The sequence below is a fragment of the Serinus canaria genome, chromosome 9 (genome assembly GCF_022539315.1).
Source record: "Serinus canaria isolate serCan28SL12 chromosome 9, serCan2020, whole genome shotgun sequence".
In the NCBI taxonomy this organism is placed as follows: domain Eukaryota; kingdom Metazoa; phylum Chordata; class Aves; order Passeriformes; family Fringillidae; genus Serinus; species Serinus canaria.
The window spans coordinates 18,401,895-18,427,418 of NC_066323.1; the positions used below are offsets into that span (position 1 = coordinate 18,401,895).

At 42.5% G+C, this 25,524-nt stretch overlaps 2 protein-coding genes across 3 annotated transcripts in view; one reads left to right on the forward strand and one right to left on the reverse strand.

Annotated features, from left to right (window-relative positions):
- Positions 1 to 4,173, forward strand: part of LIMS2 (LIM zinc finger domain containing 2) — a 32,278-nt gene extending 28,105 nt beyond the window's left edge. For both annotated transcript variants that reach the window (XM_018913079.3, XM_018913080.3), the window contains exon 10: positions 1 to 4,173. In XM_018913079.3, coding sequence (XP_018768624.1) covers positions 1 to 148 — 148 coding nt within the window. In that variant the 3' untranslated portion in view covers positions 149 to 4,173.
- On the reverse strand, positions 4,167 to 24,533 carry MYO7B (myosin VIIB). Its single transcript, XM_030227225.2, is given in 21 exon segments — positions 4,167 to 5,761; positions 6,576 to 6,695; positions 7,403 to 7,486; positions 8,114 to 8,230; positions 9,131 to 9,316; positions 9,716 to 9,822; positions 10,888 to 10,975; positions 11,861 to 11,974; positions 12,110 to 12,215; positions 14,694 to 14,849; positions 16,684 to 16,837; positions 17,307 to 17,464; positions 17,998 to 18,125; positions 18,908 to 19,089; positions 19,787 to 19,956; positions 20,673 to 20,799; positions 20,893 to 21,010; positions 21,597 to 21,764; positions 22,710 to 22,937; positions 23,355 to 23,528; positions 24,408 to 24,533. Coding segments are annotated over 21 exon segments (2,895 nt in total). The 3' UTR covers positions 4,167 to 5,677.
- Positions 24,534 to 25,524: the final 991 nt, after the last annotated feature.

Sequence of the window (25,524 nt, forward strand, 5' to 3'; positions counted from 1 at the left end):
GAATAAATTTGTGGAGTTTGACATGAAGCCTGTGTGCAAGAAATGCTATGAGAAATTCCCTCTGGAGCTGAAGAAACGTCTGAAGAAGTTGTCAGAGCTGGCATCCAAGAAGATCCATCCTAAAGCTTTAGATTTAAACTCTGCTTAATGCAAACAGGTCTGTCAGTCTCCTGACTGCACACACAAGCTGCTGCTCACTGCAGCTGTTGATTACAGAAGCAATTACTAAGAAGTGGAACCAAAGATAAGCAGTACCTTCCCCTGCTTCTGGTGGTGTCTCTTGCATCCAGACTGTCCCTTTTCCCAAGCAATTCTCTGTTAACACTGGCAGGAAGAGGAGTATGAGTTCTGCTTGAGCAGTGCACAGGCTGGTTATTAATTTGCTACTAACATTGCATTTTGCCTTTGTGGAGCTATACACAGTCTTTCCTTCCTTAGTTGAACTGTACTACTCTTTCCACTCCTCTAGTCTAAGGAATATGGAAAAAGTGGTTAAATGTAGGGCTGAAAGAAATGTCACATTTGCTCTTTCTCAATCAGAGTACCAGAATTTTTCTTCTTACTCTGGCTGAAACAATGTTTAGGTTTTTTAATGTGTAGGCAGATAGTCTGAAAGTTCTCATTCTTTACTAAATGTGAAAAGTTCTGGTCTTTCTCTAGATTCCTACAGAGAATATATGGGTGCCCTATCCCATATGCCAGTCCTTCTGATCTGTAGGTTTACTGGACAGGCTCAGGAACCAGTAGCTGTGGAATCTGCACTGCCCACTTAGGCCCAGTGTTAAGGCAGCTAAGAAGTTTCTTTTGCTGCTTCCATGCTCAGTACTAAGGAGATTTCAGCTGTCAAGGCCATGTGAGTCTCTTCAGAGTAGTTAGGCTCTCCTTAAGGAGAAGGTGGCTATGGGAAACAAAACATTTTATTAGAACTGGCACTAATTTTCTCTGTTTTCTACTACTACATGGGTGGTAGAGTTTCTGCTGGGCACCACAAAGCATGTCCTGTCCATTGGCATAGCTGATATTTATTGAGGCAGTGTGGCTGGAGCATTGGTTACTCTTCTGCATAAGGAAGTTGAATAAATAATATAGTACCAATTTAAGCACTTCAGTTTTCCCATTCTCACTTTATTTGCCAGTCAAGTATATGCTTATTGGTCATGCTCCAGAAAGCCCAATTACATGAAGGTTTTTCTAATGTTTACAGTTTGTAGCAAATGTGTTATGCAGAAAAAAAAAATTTTCTTAAAATTTTACCCAAATAAGAGTCCCATTCACCTTTCTTTTTGAGACTTCTGTTTACTTAAGGAGAAGATCTCGGATGTGATGCTAACATCTCAAGCATATGGTCCTTCTCTGAAATTTTGCCTGTCACCAGTGAGGTTTCATTGGTCCTACTGTCTCTGCTATCACAACCCAAGGTGCTGAGAAATTTACTGATATTCTCAATACTTCTTTAGAGGTGAGCCATCAGCAGTGCTATTCCTGAGCCCACCTGCATGATGTATGATCCCAGTGAGCTTTTGAGTCCCCCAGAGGTGACCCCCATACTTCCTTGTGCTGAACTAAGCTGAGAAGCCTGAAAATCCCTTTCCATGAACAGTTGTGGGACTGGAGGACTACTGTCCTTTGCATGATTTAAATCTTCCACAAAGTGGCTGGTCTTGTTGGCCAAATGAACATGGCAGTTGGGCCTAGACAACACCCTGTAGCTACAGGTGAATTAGGTAGCAAGAAGTTAAAGCTTCCCCACTTCTTGTGTGTGTGAGCAGCAATTGGATTGGGGCAATTAGTCTACCTTAGAATTGTGTTACCATGCTTGCTGGATCAATACCCATGGAACTGCATCAGTGATACCACAGCAGTGGTAGGAAATCCTGGATAACTGATCAGAATCCCACATGTGAGACCATCTCTTTGAGCTTCACTGCCTTTGCTAACTCAGTTTCCCTCAGCTGCTTTGCTTTTTGTTTCTGTATGTTACCATAATCTTCTTTTAACTGAGTTATGCTTATCCACTCTAACAATGCTGAGGGGTAGGCCTAATTTTAGCAGTAAACTCTTTTATCTTCTCCTGACCATTTTGCACAGTAGATTCCAGTAACAGTAGCTGCTTTAGGAGAACACGTGGCTATTCACTGTTCTCTCACCAGCCTTTAAATGGTCTTTTAGTTAAGGGCACAAAGAACAGCATGTCTTTTGGTGCAGTAGTGTGGCCCTGAAAAGACCCCCATTTACAATCAAACCTGTTGTGTTTGGCATTTTGTCACAGCATAAAACACTTGAATTCTGACCTAGGTGCTGCTCAGTCTGTTGTGCAGATTCTTCTCAGCATAAAGCATTCCAATCTGTTCCTGTAATCTCAGTCACAGGCCCTGTCTAATGCTGAATCTGAGCAGCTGTGTATCCTCAGCTTCCTGGGAAGTGGTGGAGGAACACACAGCCACACATTCCTGGTGAATATGGGAGGACTAAGTAACTAGCAGCCAATAGGGAATATTCTTTCAGCAGCCACTCACATTCAGCAATGGAAAATGCATGTATGTGAATGGCATTACTTCTGTGCTGCCAGTGAAGTTTAATGTGTGCTTTCACCTTGTCTTGTGTTAGAGATTTGGCAGACCTAGAAAGCTTCAGAGTTCTAAGGAGAATTGATATAATTCTCTTTGATAAGATGTTCAGTTCTCTAGGATTTGGAACATGTCCTTATCTTCAGGATGTTTTGCAAAATTAATTAGTGAACAAAATAATTGTAATCCCTGATCTCTATTCTATAATGGAGGGTGATATTATCTTATATTATTAATTTTTCATAAGCATTTTTCTTATACTTCTGGTGCCCATAGCCTGCAATGTGCAGAGTTACAATAGTTTATATAACCAACACACCTTTTTTGTGAGAATGGAGTTGAAGGAGTAGGAGAAATAACTGTAAATGACTTAAAAAAATGCATCTTCCTCTACTTCTGTCAGTTTACTTTTTTAAAACCAAGTGGAATATAGTGCAAGCTCACAAGTTCTCCTTAGTGCCTTGGTAGGCTGACAGGTTGGGTTTTGTTTTATTTTTAAGTTAGTCAAGGTGTCAGTAAGAAATAAGCTGCATGCTTTTTCCATTGCTGTAAATAGACCTGCTGGCCAAATTCTTCCTAAGCATCACACCACTGGAGAGTAGAGATTTATATGAAAGTTGAGCTTGGCTCAGAAATCTTCACTAAATAGAAGAGATCTCATACTATACATTTATATTTTTACCTAATTCATATTTATACCTAATTAAAATCACTAACACTCACTGAGTACACTTGAAAATGGTTTTGCTTTTAGAAAGCATGGTATGTGAAGCTTGTTTTTCTGGGCGTGCTAATCACTTGCAGTGTTTCTTTGTGGCTCTAATCCTCTCTCTGGGTTCGTGTCCTGGTGTTTTTACAGCAGTCTGTGCAGTGCTGGCAAACACTGCTCAGCCTTTTGTAGAGAGAATTCCTGATGTGGCATGGCTGGTATTAGATGATATGACTGACACTCTTTCAGAAGTGATTGGTTGGGGAAGGAATGGATTGCAGGCAAACATGTAATAAATATGGTTATACTAGCTTGTAAAGCACTGTTAAGTGCTGAGGGTATTAGACTGAGAAAAGAATTAGCAGCTCCCTGCCTTGGTTCAGGGTTGATGGGTTCCTCACCATGTAGAGCTCTCACTTTATCACACGTTGTTTGAGCTGTCTAACCAAAGCACATGATTGTAGATTGAAATGCTGTAATACTGTGCCTTTGTATGTTCTTGTATTAAAGTTAACTGTAATACATTTAAAATCTTTACACAAAAAAAAAGAAAAAAAAAAAAAGAAAAAAATTGTACAGTGTACAGTTAATGCCATATTTTCAGTGCTTAGCCAGAGCCTGTTACCCACTCTGGGAGTGCTGAAACCTGAGGCACTGCTGTGGTGAATTCATGTTTTGGACCTGTGCTGCTGCTATGGTGATATGTTGGTTGATGAGGATGTGCAGAAAGGGATATCATCCTTTTAGTGGCTGTGTTGTACAAATTGTATTGTGTAGGTAGTGAGCAGATGGGATACTATGATAATTTACAGGATATAGTGGATATTTGGTTGATTTAGGTTGCATGAATCTGGAGCAAACATTCAGTTGGTTAAAAAATGACATTGTGGTTGATTTTCTGCCGTCTTTTATTTAAAAACCAGAAACAGTACAGTTTGGCTGCAAGATTTCATATTGTACAGGTGAAGTGTTGAGCATTACTCACTTATAGCTAATTAGTTAGCTCAGACACTGGGTGACAAAACCACTCTGGGTAATTAGACTCCAGCATTTCCATTGCCAGCAATGGACATTACAGCAGGAGCCTCTAGCTGCTTGCAAAAAGATCAGCTATTCTGACAGGTGTGGCACTCATTTAGATGCACAAAGAGAGTGGAGCTCTTCCCTGCCACCCATATACAAAACTCCCACCAGCATTTGAATTTTGCATACACATGTCTGAGGGAGCAAGACAACCATTGTGCATCCATTGGCAAAGTTGAGAGATCAGGCAGAGCTGCTTTTCCAGCACTGCTGGATTGTGTCTCAAGGAACTTGGTGTAAATGCTTTAAGACATGTTCATGTTTCACTGGGAGTGAGAGAGGAGTACATTACCTGAGGGGGAAGCAGCTAAGCTTGCTCCCACCATAGTCTGTATCTGCTTTGCACACTCTGGTTCCTGTGGCACCAAAGCTGTATTTCTACAAACTCTTAGAGATGAGCAAGTGCTGAATCAAATTTTACCACTCAAGCTGTCTGCTAAACAGGAAGCAGAAAAGATCAGGACAAATTAAAGCTATTATTCTTGTCTCGTGAGGGAATGTCTCACGAGACAAGAATAATATGTCTTTGGAATGCATAACTCCAAACAGAACATTCTTGTGGAGCAGAAAAGTCTCTTTTCAACAGACCTCTGTTAGACTGAGTTCTTCAGTTCTGATTTGCACTGAATAGCTCATCTATATCTTGAAGTAGGAGCAACTAAACATGATGGACCCAAACCCCAGACTCATTTCAGAGCTTACTAGAAACTGTACAGTAGAAAGTGGTTGTTAGTTTACAAGAGCATTATAACATGTGGAAGAAAGAAGACTATTTCAGCAAGGCTGTGGTAAGTCAGGGGACAACATCTTACCTTTCAACTCTCCAGTTGTCTACTACTAAAGGGCATTTCTCCACTCTTAGAGTTGCCAACAGGTGGAAAAAAATTATCTTTGTTTCCAAAGACTCTTGGAGTTTGTACATTTGGTAAGAGCATGTGCAATGAGGGGCATTTTCTTTCCAAAAGGAAGACAGCTCTTCAGGTGTGTCTGACTTTGACTATAGTAGGTTCAGGCTATTAGAAGGGGCCCTCACAGGGATTCCCCACTCCCACAGAGCATTAAAGTCCATCCAAACTTTCTCTAAATCCAGTATCTGAATGGAATTCTCATTCTACATCTAAGACAGAAGAGTTACAGATATTTGAAAGCACATGCTCACTTGAGTTTCTCCTGCGCTAGTATTTCAGCAGCTCAGTTCATTCAGTGTGTGATCAGCAGATTGATCAACAAGATTAATATTTTTTAAATGGCATTTCTTCTGGGATATGAAGTTACAGTAGTTTGGCACGAGTACAGGTCATGGGCTCTATTTCCATTCTCAGGCTGGGAGGTTCTTTTGCTTGTTTACAGCATTCATGAGCAGGTGTACGTAGGATGTTAACAGGTCATCCATTTTGTAACCCTGTCAGGAAAGAAAAAAAGTCTTAAATGTCTCAGGGAGCTCCAGAAACAAAAATAACTATCATTTCCTCCCCTGTTCATCATCTTCTCAGGTTCTTCCGTACATGGAAATCTTTTCTTTCAATATCTGTCACTGTTTTAGTTATAATTTATCCATTCCTTCCTCTGCTTTTCATAGATTTCAAAAACTTTACAGACCACAGCTCTGCCGTCTCCTTGCTATTCACTCTGTAGCTTGACTTGTACTTAAGATTCTTGCATTTGAGAATCTAAGCTTTTCTGTCAGAGTAGTTAGCCTTTAAATGTTTTTGTTATCTTTACAAACCTACCTTTAAATATTAATACAGTCATGCTTCTCTAAGACTGGATAGTCTGAAACCAATTGTTAAAAAGGTGGTACCACTCCCTGAAAAATATGAAGTCTTACAAGGCTAGCATTGCTACATAACTCTAGGCAGACATGCAAGACAAAAAGCTTCTTATGTAGCTTTGCAGTCTTAACTTCTCAAATGGATGGAATTTTAATGTATGGGAAGAATTTGGAAAATTACTATTTTTGTCTTGTGTTCTGTGTCATGCATCTTTGCATCAGATAGCATTAAATATGAACTGAACCAGTTCTAAATGGCAGCTTTATTGACACAGCAGTGAATGCTGTTGGTATTTATGGTATAATTATCATATATATGGTACAATTATTTTGGTATAATGCTGCACTGGTATTTATCTGTTTTCACACCATCTTTTGGAGCAGTCCAGGTTGAAAAGGAAAAATTGGAATTTTGTTGCGTCTTGGTTGGCAAAACTCTTCTTACCAGAGATGTCTCACATAAGAGCCGGTTTCCTCGTACCAGGTTCCCTATGGTCATGTGAAAATATGTGCTCCCACTGCTCCAGTTGGAGATCTTGTTGAAGGGGTAGACTACTAAAATTTCCTGTAAAGGGAGACAAAGTGATCTATAGATCATTTCTCAAATGAAAACAGGCTGTTACATAAGAGAACCTGTAGAGCCAGAGAATTCTTCTTTCCTACTTCATTTATAAAAATAGTGGATCAAGGTAGTTCTTGAATCCAGATTAGTGGTATATTGTATTTTCACCAAACAGGTAAATCTTAATCACACCTATGAAACTTCCTTTCATATATTGATCTTTGTCTTAGCACACTGCCATTAGATTTACAATAATCTAAACCTGTCTTCTAATTTGTTTGGTTATTGAAAAAAAATAGTGATACTCCCTTTTCCTGAGACCTTGTTAAGACCAGACTGTTGGGGTTAGACTGCAGCTAAACATGGCTATTCAGACTGATCTCTTAGACAGCTGGGGCTTCCTGCAAAGCATTGTTCTGAAGCAGGTTCCTGGGTGCACTGCCCATCCATCTTCCTGATCTTACTACCTTGCCAGGTCTACCATGATTCCCATGTCTTTTTTTCAGAGATGCTCTATCCTGTTCCTTTCCAGAGTAGAAACTGCAAAGAAGTGATTTGAGGCAGTAACATTTTTTTCAGTTTCACACAGAAAAAATGAATAGAGCCTCTATCCTCTCCTACCATTCCTGGGCAAGGTTCTATCACTGTCCCTAAATTATCAGGGTCTGTTCAGTCCTTCCTTAGATGGACTAGTGAGAAGCAGCTGTTACCTTTGTCTTCTGATGTATCAGTGAGACTCCTTGCTTGTTGATTGCAATCAGTACAATCTCTGGGAAATTGGGCTCCGAGGCTTGCTGTAAATGAGTAACACAGCAGGGAAGCAGAAAATTGAGTAATTATCTGTATCAGGGGCCTAGTGACCTTTAAGAGTGTCCAGTGCTTCTTGTTCTCTTTCCCAAATGAACACTGAAATATTTTGGCCATATATTGATGACTTGAGCAAATGCTACATGACAGCAGAATCAGGTCCATTATTTACTATGCTTCTGATAACAGGTTTAATGATTGATTGCAAACCATTTAAAAGCCTAGTGAGGAGAAATTAAAGGTAACACATGGGAAATTATTCTTGGGTGATAGCCACTCTAGAATGAGAGGATTAGTACCATTCTGTCCTGAGGGAAGAGTCACCAAAGAGAAGTTTTGGCAGCATTTTCTTGTGGAGAGCAGTGACAGGACAATTTAGCTCCCTACAGCTACTACACAATTGTAGTAGAGGTATTATAACCAGAGCAACAATATTGCCAGTAAACAACAAGCATAGTTTAGAATGGATAAAGAATCTGTCTCCCAATTTAGAAAGAACTGAGTTTTCCTCTATAAATTACAGGAATTCAGCTTTATAATGTATTTTTACTTTCAGATATGGAATTATAGTCAGTCTGTATACCAAATCCACTCAGACAGGCCTTCAAACCTACCTTCACCTCAAAAAAGGCTGATCCAAACGTTGGCCACCGGTGTATCATTTTCAAGAAAGCAATCTTGGCCTCATCTACAGTTTTTCCTTCATGTTTACTATATGCTGCAATAATGCTCTGTTTAGGAGAAGAGGATAAAAAGCCAGCTGAGTTGGAGACAGGCATGTTTCCAATGCCTAGCCTTAGCACTAAAGACAGCATCAGCTCATCACCATAATTAGGCTTTTTGCCCCAGCAGCAGAAAACTGAAAATGAAGACAGCAGCTATGCCATGGGGCAAGGTGACACCAGAACCTCCAGTGTTCCTTATTCCTTTGCTGGGGGAAGGAAGCCCAGCAGCCTGAGGAAATGGGCTTCAGGGCAGAGGGACAACATGAGATAAAACTCAGAAAGCCAGTGTTCAACACCCACAGACGAAGATTACATCTTTGGCTGAAAAATGGAGGGTGAATTTTCCCTTCATATTTGAAAGAATGTCCTGTGTTTTCCTCAGCAGACTAAGTGGTAAGTACCTGCTGAAACCTCTTTGCCCTTTTTGTGTATAAAAGAGCCTTTTGCTGTAAGTAGCATGGACATGGTGCAAGGAGATTGATTTGCTGCAAAAAAATACTTACGAGACTGCAAGGAGATTGATTTGCTGCCAAAAAAATACTTATGAAACATCTTAATTTTCTATTTCTGTCCAATATCCTCAACTTCCGAGTCCCATCACTACTTCTCCTATCTCTAACTCTTTCTGGGTGCTAGGAATAGATTGGAATCTCCAAGAAAGATGCACACTTCAGATAAGCCATCCAGGCCTGCAGATATCTCTCAGAATTTTGGTAGAGTATGTAAAATCTGTATTGTAAGATGCAAATCCTCTTGCTATCCTGCTGGCAATTCCAGCAATACCCAATACCATCCCTCCAGAGTACTTTCAAAGACCATCAGATCAAAAATGTAGTGTGGCTCAGTATGTTTTCTCTACTAAAGCTCTGTAACTGCAATATGACTAATGAAAGCTGATGTTCTTACCTTCTTCCATTCATCTGGTGCCACTGCTCGGAGCAGATTGTCTGGCACCAGCTCCTTCAGGATTTTGGGGATGGCTGCCAGCTGGGCGCGGTCATTGTTGAAGCGCGCTTTATAAATCAGCCCTGCCAGCTGCACAGCTTCATCCTTGGAGCACTTGTGGTAGCCTCTGAGGTACTTTGGCAGCTCCTGGAAGAGACCAGCTCTGAATCCAGACAGAATAGACTTAAACATTCTAAATTTGTGAGGTCAGGACACAAGTCTTGCCAAACACTCTTAACTCCTGAAGGTTCTCTGAATGATCTTTAAAGATCCAGCCAGAACTTTTCTGTGATTCTCTGATTTATGGAGCATGGTGAGCATTTCCACAGTACAGTGAGATAAAAGGAGCTGTACTCTCAACATGTTCAGTATAGCTCAGGTGTGAACACTTAGGAGAAATAAATCTGTTCTGAGGCTTAGCTGTACCTCCCTCTGGAGGAGGTATTCCTCTGGAGGCTCTATAATGCAGGCTTTCAAGAGGGAGACAATGTCTCACAAGAAATTAAGGTATCACAAGATATACCTCTTCTTTACGGAGCTGCTTACCTGGTGGTAATGGAAAATGGTATCAGCTTTCAGATCCTTGCCAGGAGTGACATTCAGCCACAGCTTTCTCATGAAGTACACCTCATAGGCCACAGACAGAGCAGCCCCTAAGGAGATCAGATCTTGTTAGTGTTCTCTGTGTCACTGATAGTCCTATAGTTTTTAAATGGCTTGTGAATTTCTTCAGAAAAGTAATTATGGTTTTAATAGTAACAAACAAAATTAGCAACAAAACAACACAAAAAGCCATTTTAGATGACAAAAGAATTTATCAGTTTTCAGTTCCTGGAAACTGCTCATACAATGATGAGATGGAGAAGTTGAGGGACTACCACTGAGTGTTTGTTATTACTGGGGCTCATGACAGCTGCCTGCAGGTGTGCAGTATACCTGAATTCTTTTATACAGATGTGTGCTTCTACAAATCAATTGTGATTTACTGCACCCACATCTTTAAACTGATTTTCAGCGTTCCTAGCAGCTACATCAGCTGAGAGAAGAGACGTTAGAAGGTATTAGATACGTAGAGCTTCAGGGAGTTGAAACTCAGCTGTCCTGAAATATGCAAAGGTGAGGACAAATTGAGTTTGGGTTTGATATTGGTTTCAAAATGTATATTATCCATTAGGGGGGTGGGAGGTGGGATGATAAATGCAAGCAATTGCTGTTGTTATTATTATTACATTGTTTTATTCTAACAAGTGTTTCCTTGACAACAAAATGTGTTTGGGTATCACCAGGTAATAACCTGGTTAAAATTTTTCTAAAAACTCAAGAAATGTTAGTGATACTGTGTAAAGAACCTGTTTGCAAGTGTGTTTGTCTGATTCTTAGTATTTGAGGATCAGCCTACGTAACTTGCATATATCAGCTGTGTGTTTTGGATACAACAGGTCAAAAAAAATACTCTGTACCAATTTCAAATTTCTGGAGAGATCCCTCCCCAGAAATGTTCTAGTATTTTGATAGCCAGTGCTTGGCTACATCAGGTCACTGGATCTTGCTGCTGGTGCAGGTGTTGACCATGTATGTACAAACAAAAATTATACAAGACTCTGCTAAACACTTTGCAAGATGGAGTGAATCCTACTGGATGGATCCTACTGTGGAACTGCTTTCCAGTTCAACACAGCATCTCATGGAATTTCTTGTCATGCTGGCATTCTCCTTACCATCTTTTCCTGGCCTGTTCCTTCTGTTCCAGTCTGTCACCTGCCTTAGTGAGTCAAAGAAGTAGTCTGCTTCATTCTGACTGATCACCTGCAGAGCCCAAGCAATGAAGGAGAGAAAGGAGGGGTTAGCACATCATATAAAATACTGCCTGTGCCATATACCCAGGTATCAGGCTGAATTTTCCTTCCCTGTTTATAGTGAGAGGGCAGAATTATAGCAGGGAAGAAGTGGAAAAATAAGGGGAGAAAGGCCCAATTTACTTATATTTCATATGGGGATCTTTATTGCATCTTCTGTTGCGTTTTGCTTTCCAGGTTGTTTATTGAAGTCAAGCTGAAGATGCCTATCTTATTCCCAGTCTTCCTCCCTTTGTAAAGTGTTGTTACATACTGGGTTTCTCTTTTCAGGAAGGCAGCACACCAGAACCTCCCTGTGCTAGGGCTCAGTGCTGCTTTTGCCTTAAACAGAGTTTCAGAGAGAAGGGACCTCTCAGTGAGACAGCCAACCCAAGCTTCAGCTCAGGCAAGGCAGGCTCTCAACAAACCAGAGAGTGATTAACTGGTGCTGGTTGCCCCTGCTTTCCCTGATCCTAGTGGGCACTGTACATGTGCAGCACATCTGGGCAAAGTCTGGGTGAAAAAGGGTTGAATCTAGCAGTATGCAACCATCCTAGCAGCTGCTGGAAAGCCTACATCTCTGCTTTTAGTGCCACCTGGCTTCTGGCAGAATGATAGAAGCTCTGCATCGCCATCCAGCCCCTCCAAGAGACTGGAAATTATTGTCAGGTGATAAAAGTTCAAGTATAGGTTGTATCCCCTCAGTAAGACAGAAGCAGTAATCATCTGCTGTGGTCCTTGGCTTTGCATGGTTGTTTAGGTGGCCTGGTAATTAAATACATATTACCCAGTAAAAAATCCATATTAAGAGAGGAGAGGCAGCCTGGCTACGCTGCCAGAGTCAAGAAGTAGTTACCTTGTCTGCAATCTTAACAAAGAGGCTGAAACCTTCCCAGGAGTGCAGCTGCAATTTGGAAGCGATGTTCTGACACAGAGTCTGGATTTTGGTGTTTGTTCCCACATCAAATGTCTATGAGATAACAAGACTCTTGTTACACAGAGGAGAGTAAGAAATAAGAATATTGAATGTCTTCACACATGCTCCTGGATGAGCACATCATGGCTGGAATAATGGCCAAGGCTGGGAAAACAAGTAAGTGCTCACCAGTTCTGTTTCGTTGGGGAAGCAAATCTTGTGTGAGATCTTAGTGTTGTTCTGTAAGATGGCCTCAACCTCCACAGGATGAGGTGCCCACTTCCTGCAGCCACTCCTGAAAAATGCCACCACCATCATGAGAGACATCAGTTTAATCACTGAGGAAATGAACAGCAGTATTCCAGCCAAACAGCACACACCCTCCAAAATGCCAGTACTCTCCTATGGGGCCTGCTCAAATGGACCTCCACCCCAGTGCAAATTCAGTGTATTAACAGCAAGAAACTGAGGGTCTTATTAGCATGCAAAGTGGAAGTCTGTTCTGCTCTGCAAGGAGGTTGCATGGATAAGGCACCTTCCTAGCCAGCACCATTGCCTCTTCTGTGGATTCAGCAGCATTTTTCCTTACATGTGAATATAACAGCTACAAGGAGAAATACTTTTTATTTAATTCCTGCATCAGTGAAAAGATATATATTTGGATACAAAATGACTTGGAGACCAAGTACCAAAAAGGTCTAGAGGGCTGCTTGAAAGCATTTTATACAAGAACTGAAGTGCAATCACTGACTTAGGAGTTGCTTAAGTTGTACAAACCCAGTTCTTTGAAATTACACCTCAGAGCACAGCTGCCTTTTACAGCAACAGAACTGGCCCTGAAGTCTCAGTCATGCCAGAATCTTGACATAGTTAAAGTGAGAACAAATCTAGCAAATTACCTCCTGGGGCTGGTAAGTTCCTGTCCTCAGTGGCACAGAGCAGGCTGTTCTGGTATTTTGAACACCATAGCTTATGGGCCTCTCACATGGGGTCAGTCTCTCAGGAGGATGTTAGTCTTTAATTGGGTGGATTTGAAAACTAATTTTTTCCATTTAATAAAGGATCATTTCCATTGGAAAAGGAAAACTTGACTGTGACCAAGCTGAACAGCATGTGCTTTGTAGTGTGCTGGCACTGTATGAAGTGTGGAACTGCCCTACTCAGTCACCTGTTCATGACCTGGCATCAGAGGGAGGTCCTGGGAGCTCAGAGAATTGCAGCAGTTGGCTGCAGAGGCACAGGGCTACCCACCTCTCCTTGCAGCCTGAGCTAGGAATTCACTGCCAAGGTGAGATCTGCTTAACACCAATCAGTGTGGTTCCCTGGCCAGGATTCTGGGGGTGAAGCTGTAAAGTTGTTTATGGCAGGAAAGGTGTGTACCCCAAGGGCTCAGTTGGGTTCCCCTGTGTGTATTTAGGTCAATCCTTTGAGCTGCTTGCTCTACCCTTTCCAATGAGACCAGGTTACTTAAAGGGAGAATTTGGACTAGATGATCACTGAACATCCCTTCCAACTGAAATAGTTTCTTCTGTTCTGTTCTGTCCTAAGCAGATGCAAGTTTAATCTTAGGAAAAGAACTCTCTTCAAAGATAAGATTTGTCTTTGTTCCCCTTCCCATCCCCCAGGCTTCAGATCTGGGGCAGTTTAGCAAATAAAATCCTCCTTCCAAGCAGCCTGTTTTGCTTTCTCTAAAGAAGCTCTGTACAGCTCAACAGGGCTTAGAGCAAGAATAGCACATGATATAGGGAGGCAGGAATTTTTAAGTGTTCTCCATAGAAATAAACAATGAATAGCATTCCTTGCCATGCATTTTTCAGACACTTCAAAAGTGAGTTCAATGTGTAGTGACATTTCACCAGCAGTGCCAAACCCCATCCACTGCAAGGGGGATATCCACTGTGTTAGTGTTCTCCTAGAGCCTGACCTGTGAGCCTTGGGCTTGCAAACCAAACATGTGGCCTAGCCTGAGGGAAAGGGGAAGGTGCAGGAGCTGGAAGGAGAAATCATTGGGCAGATTCTTTACTGATGAGGTCTGAGGCAGGCAAGTGATAAATCACAGCACCATCAAAAGGGGGAAGGCTGCAGGCAACCTTGATGCCAAAGCTTTGTTCTCAGAGGGGCAAGCTGATTTATTCCAGTGCTTGGAAAAATCTAGGGAAACTTTTTCCTTACAGTTCAGTGATCCTTCCTGAATCTTTTTAGCCCTTCCCCTCTCTCTGTTTTGTAATGTCCCTTTGAACGACAACTCATTCAGAAGCTCGGGAAACACTGGGGTTTTGGGGTCTTGTTGCTTCAGCCTGGGGTACTGCCAGTGGATGGAGAAGTGCCTTCCTGTGAGCAGCCAAGTACGAGTCAGGGCTTTGTTCTTTTGGGTTTTTTTAAAGAACAGGAATTGATTGTACTGATCTTTTCAACAAGAACGTGCTGCCTCACCAAAGAAAAGTAAGGTCAGGATATCATCAGTGAGATCATTCCAAGCTGCATGCCCTTTAGGATGTTTGCAATACCCAGCTCTGGGAGGCAAGTGATAATGTGTGGTGGCGAACTTTCTGAAATGCTGCTAACTCTGAAAGAAAAAAGTGAAACTGTGACCTAGACCTCTCTTCAATGGTTCAAAGTTCATAAAGAAAGTTAAAAATAATGATCACTTAAAAAACCAAGATGTAAAGAGGAAAAGGAAGGTGACAGTCACTCTGTTTTAGCCTGTGTGTTTTCTGGGACCTGATTATTGCTTTTTGAACACTCTGAGCTGGTTATAGGCTAGATTATTTACCTCATTACTGTCTGAATCCTCCGACGGCAGCCCGGGGCCAGTGTTTCTTTCTGGCGTGTCTCTATGAACTTCTGGGTGTGTTTGAGCAGTGACTTGCTGGGTGGGAAGAGGCCAGTGCAGAGCCAGAGGAGCTGCCAGCCCTTGGTCTCGCTGTACCTGGGAACACAAACCAACAGTTCTGCTACAGCCACATGTAATTCTCTGTTTGACTACACACCAGCTACTGGGAAGAGGAATGCACTCCCATCGTGGTCCCATTGTGCAGAGCTGCAAATGTAGAGCCTTCACCCAGGCTGTGCAGCTCATTTGCTGTGCAGCAACCACAGCCTGCATGTGAAGATAATGTCAAGTCCTGCATAAGAAATACTCATGACAGATGTAAACCTCACGGATAAATATGGATTCCAGCAGTGACCCTGATGCCATCCTCTTGGAAAGCCACTGCTGATTTGGTGTTCAAGCTCATATGTATTCAGATCCTGGTTTCTCAGTGGATGTATTCACCTGCCCTCTGCACTGGCCAGCTTTGGTCATGAACACTTTGCATACACTGGCTTCCCCTTACATGTACTCCTGTTCTGAAAAATGAACACATTCATAGCATTATGTTGTGAGGTAGATGCAGTTCTTAAATGTTCCAGATCAAGCTGGTACTATTTTTCAGGTGGAAATCCAGTTCTTCCACCCTCTGCATCTGTGAAATCTGACAGTTGAAGCTCTTCTGGCACCTTGCCCTCACCATTAAGAAGAGCTCTCCAGCCTTGAGGTGGTCAGTCATTCTGCCTCAAAGCCAGGAGCAGAACACACTTCAGCTGTGTCCAGAGATTGCTCTGAAATGCTCACTGGTGTGAAGTGGTTTGGTTGGGAAAGTCAGCATGTCTGGCTCTGAAAGGGCATCAGACTTCACTGAATAAAGAGGATCTGGCTTCTTTATTCCCACTTACTGTTCTAATTTTGCAGATGATGAAAGACTATTTTAATCCCGTTTACATTCTATAGAGTGGTGGTTGTGTCTGTGTGAGAGCAGGACATGGTCCACAACACAGCAGCCTGGGAAGGATGAAAGATTTGTTGCTCTGGCTGTTCTAATGAAAGTATATGCAAATAGCCACCTTTCAAGCATTGTTTTTTCCACATCAGTGATCCCGCTCACATTGGTGGAATACATCAGGCATGGCACTGGCACCATGGTTACAGACTATGCATTAAAGAGCCTGTAAGATTCACTGCCTGCAAGGAATTTACCATTCTACACTGACACACATGATGAAAGTTCCACTACATGTAATACTTGTGGAACAGAAGAAATAAAATAACCAGAATGCATCCAGAAATGGACAAACAATTTTGATGTTATTATCTTAAGCTGCTTTTTGCAATTCAGTTTTCCTGGAAGTAGATCAAATTATTGTTTTGTGAGTGAGGAAGAAAACACCAGCCCATTTCAGAGACTTTTATGGGCAGGTGCCTCTGTAACCAATCTGCAATTTTGTAACCTAAATAATATAACTCCTCAAAAGTACTTATTCACTGGTGGCAAAAATCCAATGTGAACTGTGTTTTTTTAAGAGGGGAATGCTGCTGTTGTGAAATTTAAATGGAGAGTTGCCAGGGCAGTCACTGAAGGGATGCAAGGACTATGCAGTGCATATGTCCCCTACAGACTGCTTTGGGAGCAGGAGAGCCTCAGTGACACCTTGCCTGCCTCACACCACAAGGAGATGAGCACAGAATGCTGATGGGAGCAAAGCAGCAGCTCAGGGGAGATGATTGATGGTGCTCTCTGGCTTCTCCCTGCCAGGGAGTGGTCCTGAGCACTCCACAAAGGTAAGCACTGCCTGGCAAAAGGGAGAAGGGAAGCTGTTACTCCAGCACTTGTTTATCCTTCCCCCTGGCCCCACTGCATCACAAATGCAGCAAGGGTTCCTGATGCCCCCTGCCCTTGAGGCCTGGCTCTGCAGAAGCAGGGTGTTTGCACCCAGGTAAATACCTGTTTCTGTTCTCAGTCAGTTGTTTCATAATCTGACAGTAAATCTCATCTCGCAGGACCTCCTCCTGGATAGCTGGCACAAATATCTGGTCAGTGACTTCCACAGAGGAGTGTGCCTGTTTTGAGGGGTAGTCTCCCATAAATTTCATGATGGGTAAATGTGCTGTTAAGGAGAAAAGCCGAAATTTTGGAAGGCAAATGGGATGTTTCATCTGGATCCTATCATGTTAGTGAGTTTGTTGATGTCTAATACTGGGAGGAAGGTCTGGAGCACGTTCCCTATCTGTCCCTTACCCCCTTTCCCTTTGCAGCAGCTGCTGCTTGGCTGTGATTTGTACTCTGCTAGTGGCTGCATTCTCTGGGCATATGCAGTAAATCTCTCTCACTCCTAAAACCAGGTTATTAGTTTAGTGAGCCATCAGTAGCTGTGGAGCACTGGGAGAAAATTGGAACATGCATGTCCCTGTAGGTGAGGGAAACAGATTTGATCCACTCCATCTCTATGTGAATGAATCCCCTGTAAGGTGGCTGAGGTACCTCAGCAGAGGTAATTTAGTGGACCTGACTAAACCTTCCTTCCCCTTTAGTGTTCTTAGATCCCAAAGAGAGGAGAGAAAGGATATCAATGAAGGCCTGACAGGCCAAATCCCGAAGATCAGGGTCTGTGCATGCTCTCTTCAGCAATGGCTGTTTCAGAGGCTCCTTGGAATGTGCCCACAGTTGACTGTGCCCACGGGATTTCTGGAGAACAGCTTTGCTGATGGATTCCTTCTCAGGAGCCCTGAACAAAGACAAGTGCAAGCAGTACAAATTGACTGGATCGGTATTGCCATGAACAAAGGAGGTCATTATTATAAAGTCATATCTCTAGACCTGTTCTTTCACAAGACAGTGATCTCAGATCTCCTTTGATTCCGTAGGTCAACAAGAGCAGGGAAATGTAGTTTCCTGTATATCCAGAAGGTAGAAGGCTTGCAGAAAACAGAGGGGGTTTTAGAAAACTAATTTTCCCCTTACTTTCTTTACTCTCTGAGATGTTGTATATCCTCACTAGCTGGTAAGTGCTGAAGAAAGGGTAAGAAGTAAGAATAGAGCATGCTGGAAGAAGTCAGCCCAGTCAGTCCTCCCCTTTGCATTCCTGCAGACTAAAGATACAATAGTCATGGGACAGAATCTCTGTATCCAAAGTCACAATTACAGGGAACAAAAAGAAGAAATACAATCAGAAGTGGGAGATGCCATTATATAATAGGCTTTAAGGATTACTGATCAATGAGACCTTTTCTAGGGTGTACTCTACACAGAGAGCTTCACCTGAAGTGTTCGTAGGAGAACTCCTCCAGGGTGTAAGGCTTCACCTTGATATCCTCTTCATCAGGTTCCTCCATGAAGGAGTTCTGTGAAGCTGTCCTCCTCTGGTCTGGAGACATCATCAGCAAACTCTGGAATAAGACAGCCACACAGAGATGGGACATGGAGACAGGTCTCTGCATGCACTGTCAGGGATTACTCAGCATAAATGTGCAGGTAGCTCTGTGTGATACCTGAGACCCCTTGCCTCAAAAGCACATCTCCAGAGACTCAAGGATGAGCTGGGAACAGCTGACTCAAAGAACCAATTTACACAGAGGTAACAGTAGTGGACATTAAATTGTATGTGATTATCCAAAGCACAGCACGTTTTACAATGCACCTGCTTCTCTCTAGTGTATTTTGCCACCAGTTTTTCTGCTTTTTATCTGTTAGCACAGAGTCCAATATACTGAATCCTCACAATTGAAGACATTATTATTAGCAGAGGTACTAATGAGAAACCTTGGCTCCCTCAAAGACACTATTCTCTTTAAGTAACCTGGTGCACTTAGAGGTTCTCTTGAGGCATTATGTGATTGCCACTCAAGCCCAGAGTGAATACAGGAAAATTTAACTGCACACTCATACCCCTTAATTGCTACCAGCTCCAGGCACTGAAATCTCCCATGGTGATAGAGTGGATTTTGGAGGTTTTTAAAGCCATTGCCTTTGTGCAGCTGCAGTCTTCTCCTTAGAGTCTGGGCTAGGCTTAGTTTTGTTTTCAGACAGGACAGAATTAAATGCTTTGTTTCAATGGGAGGTATAGAACTTGTCTGACTTTGGAGGGACAATTATCTTCCAGTTATAAATTCAACCATATTAACATTTTTATCTTCCAGTCTTTTCACATGGAGTGCTTAGCTTTCCTTACCAGCACTTGACTAGAGGGTTTTGTGAGGGAAGGAATAATATAGATGTCTTCCAAAAATACATTCCCTGTTTTGCCTGTCCTTTCATTCTGGGCACAGATCCAGCCAGAGTCTGCATCCAGCCTTTTGTCTTCAGTGAAGATTAGTAAGTCTCCCTTCTTGAAAGACAGGATGCCAGGATCTTCTGGAAAACAGAATAAGGGGGTACTGTTCAGTCTTGACAGTCTGAGAAAATGTAAAGGGGTTGCAATGTGAAAGACAAGGAAATTGTATTTTGAAGGCCTGAAATCAGTTAGCAGTAGAAAATGATTTGTGTAAATATGACTAATTTTCCAGTAACACTTTCCAGTAACACCAGAGAAATCACTTCTGTTTCCTCTGACACCCTGACTTTGATCCACTGAGGGCAATGGCAGAACTCAGTTTGATTCACATGAATGCTGACTTTGTGTCCAGACTGGCAGCAAAGCATGGAAAGGAGCTCAGTAGTTGTAAGGAGTTGAAGTTAATGTTTACATTTTAAACATGCATGTCTGTTTGAGCCACCTCTATTCCACAGGAAATTCTGGTTTACTGCTTCTGTGAAATTCTTCTGCAAAGTATTTCCAGAGAGCCCAGATCCAACTTCCTACTATAACCAAACTGAGTTCCTGGACACTATACTATCTAAATAAAATACAAAAAGAAGGAGAAGGAGGAAGGGTACTGAAAGGTACTGAATCCCATTGCCTTATGCTTGGCATTGCTGTGCTGATGCATCCCCCCAGGAGCAAAGGGACTCTTGATAAAGTTATCCCTCTCCTCTTTGAGCACCTTCAAACAAGTGCTGTGGACTCTCTCAGGATTTCTTCCACACCCTGTAGAAGAGTTATGAGACTTACCCTGGGATTTTTTCTCATGCATTGCCACAGCAAATTGTGATCTTTTCTTCAGTCCTTCCAGGAACATCACCACCAGTTCAGCAATTACAACACTGTTTACAGATGTCAGAACAAACTCCTCGGCACGAAGCGTGATGAGAGTGCAGCTCTGTCCAAATGATTTCACTGCCCTAGGTATTATTGAACCATTTGTTACCAGAGCATCTGAAAAACTTACAGACCCACCTGTAAACACAGCCAAGGCACCCACATCGCCTTGCAGGTGACTCCCTTACAGTGAATATTGGTAGTTCCTAATTTGACTTGCCATAACCTGGTTGGTGTGAAGGACTGAAGGGGTTCAGCTTGGCTCTGGACTCCACCATGTTTTGTACATAGGTCCTTCCATGTAGTCAGAAGAACATCCTTCTTTTGGAGTAACTCAAAAGGTAATTAAATCTCTGGCAGTCCTCACAGGGGGCTTTTTTGTGTATGTAAGACTCTTTTCTCTAAGTGACCTGATGCAAGGATGTGTGCCATGAGCAAGCAGTAGTTAACAGCTTTTCTCAGTGATCCTCTTCTGGTCCAGGACACCTGACAAAGATGTGAACTCCCAGTGTGCACAACTGGTAATGGCTTCACTGTGTCACTTATTTGGGCCATTCTTGTCTTAATGCCTGCCTGTGCTTCCTTACACCTTTCTGACTGAACAGGATAATACACCAGCTGGAAGGATCCAGTCCTTTCAGTATTTTCTTTACAGACTGCTCAGTTTTCCCTTTCTGTTTCCCAGACCTAGGCTAAACCACCTTTCCAGGCACAGATCAAATCTCCTAAGGAGGTGGCAGAGAAGGTATACCCTTTCTGAGTATGGAGGAGATGCCATCTTGTCTTTCTGGGCCCTCACCTGTTGGTGTGGATGCCAGTTATCTCTGGAAAGGTCAGCTCAAGTAGCCGCTTTTCTGACTCATCCAAGAAGCAAATGCCTTTCCAATTTATAGCAATAATGAAGTGGTTCTTAGGCAAGCTGGGTCCTGAAAATACAGAAAAAAATCCTTGTCAATGCTATACAAGTCTTTTCTTATTGGTCTTACATCTGTCCTCTACTCCCAGGCTCCAGGTATTACCTGAAAACTTAGTGACTTCAAAGAATCTGGAAAAAAGCAAAGGCCACTGAAAGCGAGCAAAATCTACAAGTTGCTCCTTCACAGTCTGAGAGGACAGATGGTCCTGTGTGTATGGGGCCTGCAGGAAAAAAACACACCCAAGGTTTTCTCAGTAAAATCTGGTTTGCATGATCTGCAGACAATAAAGAACAAGCCTACTCCCAGAGATCCCAACAATCCTCTGCTGTTACTGGTGTCAAGGGAGCTTGGAGAAAGTGAATCAGGAGTGGTCTCCAGGGACCCACATACAGCTCACATTGCCCACAGGTATCTGGATTCCAAATTTTCTTCAAATCCCCACTGACCTATTCAAAGTCTAACGCACCATGTATGCCATGGAAATAATTCAGGTAATCCATTTCCAGATCAAAACCGATACTTCATGCCATGCCCATCCTGACTTGGTTGTCAGATGGAAAATAGAGCCTTAAAAGCTACTCTGTTCAGAGATTTAAATGTACATTTCATTCTTCCCCGTTGCTCTTCATATGGAAGTGTGAGCGGAATGATTTTCTGCTCCCCCACACCTATTGAGCTATTTGGGATCTACAAACTGAGCTGGTTTTCCTTCTTCCCCTACAGACTATTAATAAATAAAAATGGTGAAAGAAGCAGAAGCTGGTGCTCAAGAGTGGTTACCCAGCAGTGCCTGACAAACCTCTTACCTTAGCATGTGCATAGGTTACAAGGCTCACCCACTTTTCCAGGGGTTTGGACTTCAGCTGTTTTACTGGAATACAGTCATGGAGCACCTTCTGCACAAGTTCATTGTGGATGGTATCTCCAAATTGGATATAACAATATTTTGCACCTATCTCCACCAAATCTTCCTCCTGAAACAATTAATCCATTAAAAGAGGCCTAGAAGGATGTCAGAAAGGCTAGATAGCCTCTTTCAAATTTTGAACCATTTAGGAATGGGGTTTTCTCAGTTTTTGTCTGGATAACTCTTAACAGTTGCGCAGCATGAGGAGGGATGAACTTCACACAATCATAATATCAGAGAGATTATTAGCAAAGATATTTTAAAGTACGACCCAATCTGGCCCTTTGGACATGCCTTCAAGCTCCCACGTGAACTGGAAGTTGCAGGGAGGGAGAAAGGATTAATTAGAACTGTCAGTGTGACAGCTGGCACAATCACCTGGACAGGGATTGTTCATTAAGAAGGGAAGGGTTGTTCGCATCCACTTGAGAGGAATAGTGAATTTGTCTTTACAAACAAGCTGTGGGTCTGCTGGTAGATAAAACTAGCACTGGGAGATAGAAGAAACAATGGGAAGAATTCCACTGGTTGATGAATGGAAAAAGATATTTGCTTTTACAAATAAACTTTAGGTTGCAGATAAATGAAATTAGATATTGAAAGATGAAAGAAACAATGGGGAAGAAAAACCCCTAAATTCCATAAGAATTAAAAATTAAAAGGAAGGGTTATACATTAGAGGGAAATCTTCAATATCAGGCGTATCGGGAAGCCTGTTCCTCTCAAGTACCTCAGCCAATGGCGAAGAGAGAAGGGAAATGTGGCTGAGAAATTAGAATAAAAAGGAGGCTGCATCCTCCAAAAATCTGAGAGATCCCAGGGGAATGCTCCATGGCCTCTCCCTTTATTAGAATAAAGTAAAAGGACTCTGTCTCCTTTTTGGACATAAACCTCTGGTGTTTGTGGATTAATTTTCCTAACACACTACAAACTCAGTTCACATTCCTGCTTTTTAATGTGGGAAGCACTAATACGGCTTTGTCTCTTCAGGAGGATCAGTCAGGAGACCCACCTTGTCACAGCGGTACTCTCCGAAGCGAACGCCCCGGATGACTTGGTGGTAGATGAGGTCAGTGCTGACGGGATCCTCGCGGGAGCTGTGCCAGGGTGTGAAGATCTCCTTGCGGAAGTAGAGGCGCCAGGGCGCGTGGCGCTCGTGCGTGCCACGCTCCTTCACCAGCTGCTCGCACTGCGAGATGGCATCCAGCACGTGCTCCCGGCCCCCGCCCAGCGACCAGACCTGCCACACAGGGACACTGCCTTTACTGCCAGCCTGCTCTGGGTCTGCCCAGAGGAACAGAAGCACAAAGCTCCTGGTCTCCTGACTGCAAGAAAAACTCCAAAAAGATAAGCAGATGAGTATGCATGTTGTATGTGGTAAGTGGATGTGTTTTTACTGGTCAGCTGTGTGGCAAAGGAAACCTTTCAGGGCTGCAGCAAGAATTGCTGAGTGATGAGCCAACAGAAAGGCAGAATAGTAGTGTCAGGTCTTGAGATCCAGCTGGGATTCAGAGCTGATTTGGTTTCAGTTCAGGACTGGGTTGAGGGTTTTCCAGAATTCAGGAATCCTCAGTGAGGCTGGGTGGGCAGCAGCAACTCCACTGCTGCCCACTGCTGAAAGAGAAGGGAGCTTTCATTCTATTTTTCTACACTTTACCTTATCAAACACAGCAATGTAGAGCGAAAACCCAAAGATATCCTTCAGTTTGATTTTATCTGCTATGAACTGACAGATCTCTTTGGCAGTGGAAGCAGAGTCTGCAGGGACAGTGATGCTTTGGCCATTCATCAGGGTGACATTAAACATAATGGGTTTCTTCTGCTTTGTTGCCTGTAAGTCAGAGTTAAATGAGAGAAAAAAAAATATGGACAAACCTTACTTTCTTCTGAAGAATGAAGTAAGCTATTAGATCTAAGAGCTACACACCCTGTACAACCTAGTCAACAGTCTTTAGGTGAATCACCAACACCCACACAGTTTCTTTAAAGCATGGTGAGTTGTAAATATAAATTACATCCCTGGAGCAGCACTGGACTCAAGTTTTCTCCTCCTCGCAGCTCAGTAGAGCTGATAATCACATAGCAGTACCAACTGATAGACATTTCATGAGCCACATTTGTCCTGATGAATTTTGGGAACAACCTTACATGCGTCAGTGGAGAGATGGCCTGCAGCAAGCACATTGCCCAGGAAGATGTGTGCTAAGCAATAGGGTCTCTGAGATTTAGGGAGGAATTGAACTGAGGTCTTTACTTGAAAGGGGGTGATTTTTTATTCCTAGGGTGACACTTAAAGGAAGTGGAGGATAATATAGCACCATCATACTCCCTTCTTCCTTTCATTTTAAAAGCATAACCTTTGCTCAGTTCTTTCCAAAAGTGATAGTAAGAGCTTTCCTCAGGAGGTTATTTCTGGTCTGTGGTTCCTGAGTGGATGGAGGTACCTCCCTGCAAATAATCTGCTGCTGCTTACATATTTTTCTGCATTTAGGGTAGCTGAATAGGCAGAAGAGGTGTATCCAAGAAACTGCCCAGACCAAGGTGGCTGGTCTTCAGTCCCCTTGTGCAATTGATTTCCATTATTTGATTTAGGAATGCCTGCTATTACAGGTTAGTGAATGTAGTATAACTACAAAGTAAATAGTATACTCACAAAAACCAATACAAAAAGTCCCAGATCAATATAATTTAGTCCAAAGGGAGTTGCTACCTGAAGTTCCAGCCAGCTGGGAGGTTCAGTCCGGGCCCCGTTGCTGTAGGTGCGTCTCAGACGCTCAGCACAGTATGGAGCGTAGCCCGTGGGCCCGTGGTGGATGAAATTCAACAGGTACTACATGCACAGAGCAGGAGAAGGAGTTAGGAAGCATTAATCCTCAGAAAACATTAAAAACCTTCTGCAGCTGATACAGTAGATTAATGTGATTCATTAGCTTCCAGTTCACCAGTAAATATTAAAATTAGGGTAGTAATTAATATGTTTAAAAGGGAGGCTTGAGACACTTAGTTTTCACTCATTCTTCAGAACTTTCAGTCCAAATGGAGAGAAGATTTGTGTCAGTCTATCCACCATATTTAACTACATGAGTAGTGGAGACTTTGTTCTTATGGTTAGGTTAGAGCAAGAGTTAGTGTTTTCAACCCAAGAGCCTGAAGTCTTACAACATGCTGTACGAATGGAAGAGTTGGGAAGAGGGCTAATGGCAGATTAGGTCTAATGATGATTGATGCTTTTAGGTCTACCAAGTTCTCTGGCAATATCAACTGAAATCCATGATTAAGATGGGACATTTGAAGAGATGAATGGGATAAACAGAGCTTTTGGAGTCTGTATGGCTCTTGGATGACAAGGACTTATATTTACATATCTGTATTTAGTGCAAGCATGCCTCATTCACCTGGTTATATTAATGATTAGAAATACTTCTAGAGGTAGGGTATGGTCATGTCTTTCATGAATTCTGCATGGTTCTAAGTCTTTGGATGAAGACTGGTGTCAAAATATGCCTATGGCTTGTGACTGGTCTGTTCCAAGTAGTGTCCATTTAGCAGCATGTCTGATGTGATTGATTGTTTGAACTGGGGTGTTAGTAAAGCAAGGCTGAAGTTTCATGCACATCCATGGATCCTGTTTTCCCCTCACATCTAGGAGGAAGCCTGATGTCAAGTTGGAGCCACAGGCTGAGTTTTTATCCTGAGGTGAAGTGGATTTATCATCCATTTAAACTTGGAAATTAATAAATAATTAAAAAGTCCAAGTATCTCTTGGACTTTTTAGGGCTTAGAGATATAGGGTAAGGACTGATAAAACTTGGGGCTGTGATTTTTAT